Genomic DNA, 5666 nt, shown 5'->3' with positions numbered 1-5666 from the left:
ATATAAACATCTAATTTAATATTATTAAATCAAATTGTGATTATTTATTTATTTATTTTCTTTACTTTTAAATTTTAAAATTGTCTAAGCGGCCACTAATTTCATACACAAATAGTATTTTCAAAATCATATTACCAAAAAAATATTATTTTATTCTATTTGGGGTATAATTTTTTAATTGTCATGGTATTCTCAAATTCGATAGATTAAAAATCAATTTATCACAAATTTAAAATCTATTTAATATTTAGAATTTAGGGTTTATTGATGGCCAATAAATTATTGTATGCATAAGACATAATTCAAATATCTTAATAACTGCTTAAGTGGACAAGTGAGCTGATCACTCGACAAATCATGATGATTAGTTTTGGCGATTATTATTTGGTTTCTTTTGTTCCTATGCTAAGTGGAAGCTGCTGATTGGTTACTCTCTTCATTATTTTTTGATGTCCAGTCTGTCATTAAAAGGCGTTAATGAATTGATAGATGATTATTAACCATGATATAATAATTATGGCTTTTTACATATTATTTCCCTTGATTATAATTCATTTATAGTAGGAATTGGATCTGGTTGAGTCAATGTGAGGCCGAAAAGTCGGGTAAAACCTGGACCATACTGCTTAATGCGGAAAAAGTATAACTAAATTCGCAAGTAAAGGCCTCATCAGAATCCAATTAATTGATCATTAATGCCTCAGAATCCAATTAATTGATCATTATTAATTACTTTGAAAAGTAGGTGTAGATTAGCAATAAATAATATAAGTACTCCTTAATTTCAACGTGGTCAAAATAGTTGTTTCAACAAAGACTATGCTGGTAGTCATTTTAAGTATGATAATGAGTTTCAAGAGTTAGTAATTTACGATGACTATATAGATTGTTTACTTATAGGTTTATTAGCTTTATAATTAGAACAAGAGTCAAGATTTTTAAAGGGAAAATTTTAAAATAAAGGGATGCAAGGTTTTTTAGAGAAGTTATAATTTTACATATCAAATTTATTTTTGTAACCTCTCATCCAATTTTAACTCCTACCCGCATATATATTAGAAAAAAACATTTAAAATTTTTAATGTATTTAACATATTACAATTTTAATTAGTGTCCTTATGATAATTAATGGTTAGGATAACAAGCTACATGTAAATTTTCATGAAACAATAATTATAACAACCTGATTGAAAGTTGAAATACAAGTTGCAAAACAACATGCATACAACTAACAAACTAAGAAAAGTAAAATATATACTACTATATAGTACTATTTGTTAATAAAAAGCTGCTATCTTTTCCTAAGGAATCGTATTCCCAATATTGGGAACATATGATAATGCTTTAGAAACATGTGCTCTCTTGGGTGGCTCTCAAGATGTGATATGAAAGATTAAAAGGGCCACACACCTCACTAATACAAATAAGTATTGTTTCCAACATGTGCACCAACCAGAAAATTTTCCCCATAGCTAACGCCCTTCCCCTGTTCTAGCTAAGAAAAATTTGATATTTTGAGCTGGTCCTAAAATAATTGTTCTTAAAGAGAGCAACACACGAAATCTGCTTCTATCTACATGTGTATTTCAAAGGGTATTTCTGTCTAATGCATGTTCCGAAAACATATTTAAGCATGCACAGTTTTTTTAAAATAACCTTTCCCTGGTACGTAACATTATAAATAAAACAAAATTTAGTTAACAAAGGGTCCAGCATCTCCAATACTTTTGGAATATAATTTTTATACTTACAAGAAATAAATTAATTTCAAAAGTATGACTTTTTATTAAAATCATAGACAAAGTGAAATCGGTCTCACTTTAGAGAAATAGTAATCATAGTATGAATCATCTTGATGAAAAATTAATTAAATTTTGTCAGTTGTATAACTATTTTGATAGAACAATTAAAAATAATATAAAGTTTAAGTTGAACCGAAACAAAAAATTAAAGCCACAAATTTCTCATTTAATTTTAAATTATTATTTATGATTTCATAAATCACAACGATATTTATAAAACTCAAAATAAATTATGGAAAGTAGAATTAGAATTGTTCCAAGCAACATGTTAATTTCAAGGTTTTCTGCAAATGTTTGCAGCAGCAGAACCTTATCCAATTTCCTATGGTCTATACGTGACATACATGCATATTATAACTGATAAATAATAGGTTATTAACAATCATCTAACAGTAACGTGCATATGTCAACGTTGTTTTAATTTTTTTTATTTAATAAATATAAAATAAATACATTAAAAATTAATTTTTTTGTATTTTCAATAAAAAAATTTTCAATTTGTAATCTTAACATATGTTTTTAAGGTAAAAATAAATAAACCCATAATATTAAAATGAAAATATGCATAGGCGTTGCTCTCTAACTACATTAACAATTACCAAAGTATAGAAGATTTCAATTCTTCCAATATATTTAAAATACTGAAATTTAAAAAATAAATAAGTATAGATATTCTTAAAACAAATATTAAATGTAACATATAGCAGAGCACAAACATCATTTTCATAACGATAATATTAAAAAAATAAAAAAAAAATCAGAATTTATTTTATTTAATATTTATTAATTATTATAATAATTAATAAATATTAAATAAAAGAAGTTCTTACTGTTTTTTTGTTACCAAATATTTCGGTTTTCATCGAGAGAAGAAACGTGTTTGTGGCGTTATTATGGTTGTTGATGTAATCATTATTCTTATTGTGGATCTCCATCTTCCCTTTTACCCATCTTTAATTCACTCAATGACTCCTACTGCTGTGTTGCTCCGGCAGCAGCATGTGCAAGTTTTTAATGGTGGACCTCATTATTTTCCAGTCACTGTCTATATCTACTAACCGACAGCTGAATTTATTTCGAACTCTCTCCTTTCTGCCAAATCAATACCATGTCATTGTAAATTTCATGCCAGCTATGTTTTTGACATGCCACTAATATAACATAATATTAATTAATTTTTCTTGTTTTTAATTTTCAGTGAATTCCGATGAATGTTTGATGACCAGGATGCAAGAGATGTCACTGGATTACCATTTCACAGTGGAACAAGAAGTGGGCTCTTCCAGTTATGCCTTCTTTGGTTTCAACGGTACAATCATCTTAATATATATAATAATTTAATTACATATTGCAAATATATATGTATTCTTCAACAACAATCATGCTACTATTGTATAAGGATACATCTATAGTGTTAAAAAAAAGTTTGATTATGCTGCTATAAATAAATTTGATAATCATTTTGTGAAAAGTTTAATTATTTGTTGAAAATATACGTTAAACAACATTTATAAATATACACAAATATGTTGTAACTAATTTAGCTACTCTTTTAATTTTATTTGTGATATGATGGATGATTATAGGGACTGCTGGAGTATGGAGAATTGCGGCGCTAAATGAGGCTGGTGGGTGGAAAGATAGGACCACAGTGGAGGATATGGACCTTGCTGTCCGAGCTAGTCTCAAGGGATGGAAATTCTGTTACCTCTCCGATTTGAAGGTAATAAATAACGAACAATGTTATATGACTAACACAATTTATTATTTTTAGTCAATATTTAGTTAATATTCTAAATTTTAAACACTAAATTCTAAACTCTAATAGTATAAAAATAAGGTGGTGCTTATATATACCATCTTTCAGTCATTGTAATAATGATAATAATCTCAGTTGGAAAGTTGTGTGTATATTTATATAACATTGATGTATGGTTTTGTTGACATGGATCTATTTTTTGTGAGTAAAGGTTAAAAATGAGTTGCCAAGTACTTTGAAGGCCTACCGCTACCAACAGCACCGTTGGTCTTGTGGGCCCGCCAATCTTTTCAGGAAGATGGTTTTGGAAATTATCAGAAACAAGGTAAGCTTTAGACCTCATACTCAAATTTATATTTGTCGGTATATGGATACTTACATTTCAAATTCCATGTATGTTTTGTCCAATGCAGAAAGTGTCAACTTGGAAGAAGGTACATGTGATTTACAGCTTCTTCTTCGTTAGGAAAGTTATAGCACACATCAACACGTTTGTGTTCTACTGCATCGTGTTACCTGCGACCGTTGTGGTTCCTGAGGTTGTGGTTCCAAAATGGGGTGCTGTCTATATCCCTTCTGTCATCACCCTTCTAAATGCAGTTGGAACTCCAAGGTCTTTCTTGATTCCTCTATTGGTTTTCTTCTGTTTCAATTCTTCTCTACAGTTGAATTGGAAAGAAAGAAACTTGTGTTACAAGTAAACAAACACTTTTGTTGACCGACTTTATTCTCTGTTTCCTATGCTTTTGTTTCAGGTCGCTCCATTTACTTGTGTTCTGGATTCTCTTTGAGAATGTCATGTCTCTTCATAGAACAAAGGCGACAATTATCGGTTTACTCGAGGCTAGCCGAGTCAACGAATGGGTTGTCACTGAAAAGCTTGGAGATGCTCTCAAGAGTAAAGCCGGAGGTAAAGTAGCATCGAAGAAGCCTCGATTCAAGATTGGAGACAGGTACAAAAGGGTTTTTCATGATTTAGTTGTTCGCTTCTTCAATTTGATTAAATATTACATTGAAAAATCAATGTATCTGATATCTTTGTCTTCATCAGGATTCACTTGTTGGAACTTGGTGTGGGATTTTACCTCTTCTTCTGTGGCTGTTACGATGTTATGTTCGGGAAGAACCACTACTTCATCTTCCTTTTCATCCAAGCAATTGCGTTCTTCATCATGGCATTTGGATATGTTGGCACCTTTGTTCCCACCTCGTAAAACTATTTGGCTATGTTCTTCATTCAGCGAAATTTTCAGTTTGTGCCTTCACTTGTCAAATGCGTTGTAGTATATAGGGTCTGGCAAATTACACAGCATATTAGTATAAAAAGAAAAGGGGTGATCATTTTTTTTAAGGTTTTGCATAAACAGAGTCTCTGACTCTTTAAAAGAGTAAATTTCCTTGTGAATAGCAAAAGGCATATAACGGAAGTTAACGGAGGTTCTTCACCTGGGAAACAAGTATACACAAAAGACGAACACAGCGTCGACAGCATCTATGGTGGATTGTTGATAAGATTTTGTAGCTTTTTTTTTTCTTTTTCCTTTTTATTTGTAAACACTTTTAATTTAATTTCTTTACATTGTATTTGTTTGATGAAATAAGCAGCTCTAAGAAATGGCTTAAAATACACAGAAGGTTCTATATATTGCATCTCTTTACTCTGTGTAGCCTCTATGTTAATTAGTTAAATCTTACTGAAATAACGAAATTCCTTTGGCATTCCCTATCTAACAAAAACAGCTAATCAGTTTATGTTAAGATTAACAAAAGTGAATAATCTGATGGGAAACTCAGTGGTTCTGGACAGGATTACAATATACAAGCATTTACTTTAGCACAATGATACATCTGTAAATCTAAGAAATCTTTCCTTAGAATAATCATGTGTGCAGTTAATTGTGATAGCCTAGTGACTAACTGTCATTGCACTAAATGTGTGAAACTCCAATTGGTTTTGTTCTCAATTCAGTCGACTGAGGCGCAATGTCAGCTAGTCATTATACTGTCAAATTGACAATTAATTGTATATATAAGTATTCCTTTAACTAAATGACTAATTTAATTTGTAATTATAAAACTAAAAAAAAAAATTCTTAGAAGTCAAT

The 5666-nt window shown here is 30.0% G+C and overlaps 1 protein-coding gene across 1 annotated transcript in view; it reads left to right on the top strand.

The window, feature by feature from the left end:
• The window catches only part of LOC107648805 (glucomannan 4-beta-mannosyltransferase 9), an 8545-nt gene extending 3341 nt beyond the window's left edge, over nucleotides 1-5204 (top strand). Inside the window, 6 exon segments of the mRNA XM_016352620.2 lie at nucleotides 3001-3111; nucleotides 3389-3525; nucleotides 3773-3886; nucleotides 3975-4174; nucleotides 4317-4514; nucleotides 4613-5204. Of these exon segments, the coding sequence (XP_016208106.2) occupies nucleotides 3001-3111; nucleotides 3389-3525; nucleotides 3773-3886; nucleotides 3975-4174; nucleotides 4317-4514; nucleotides 4613-4937 (1085 nt within the window). The 3' untranslated portion in view covers nucleotides 4938-5204.

This window comes from Arachis ipaensis, chromosome B06, assembly GCF_000816755.2.
Source record: "Arachis ipaensis cultivar K30076 chromosome B06, Araip1.1, whole genome shotgun sequence".
Classification (NCBI taxonomy): domain Eukaryota; kingdom Viridiplantae; phylum Streptophyta; class Magnoliopsida; order Fabales; family Fabaceae; genus Arachis; species Arachis ipaensis.
This window is presented reverse-complemented; position numbering and strand designations above follow the sequence as displayed.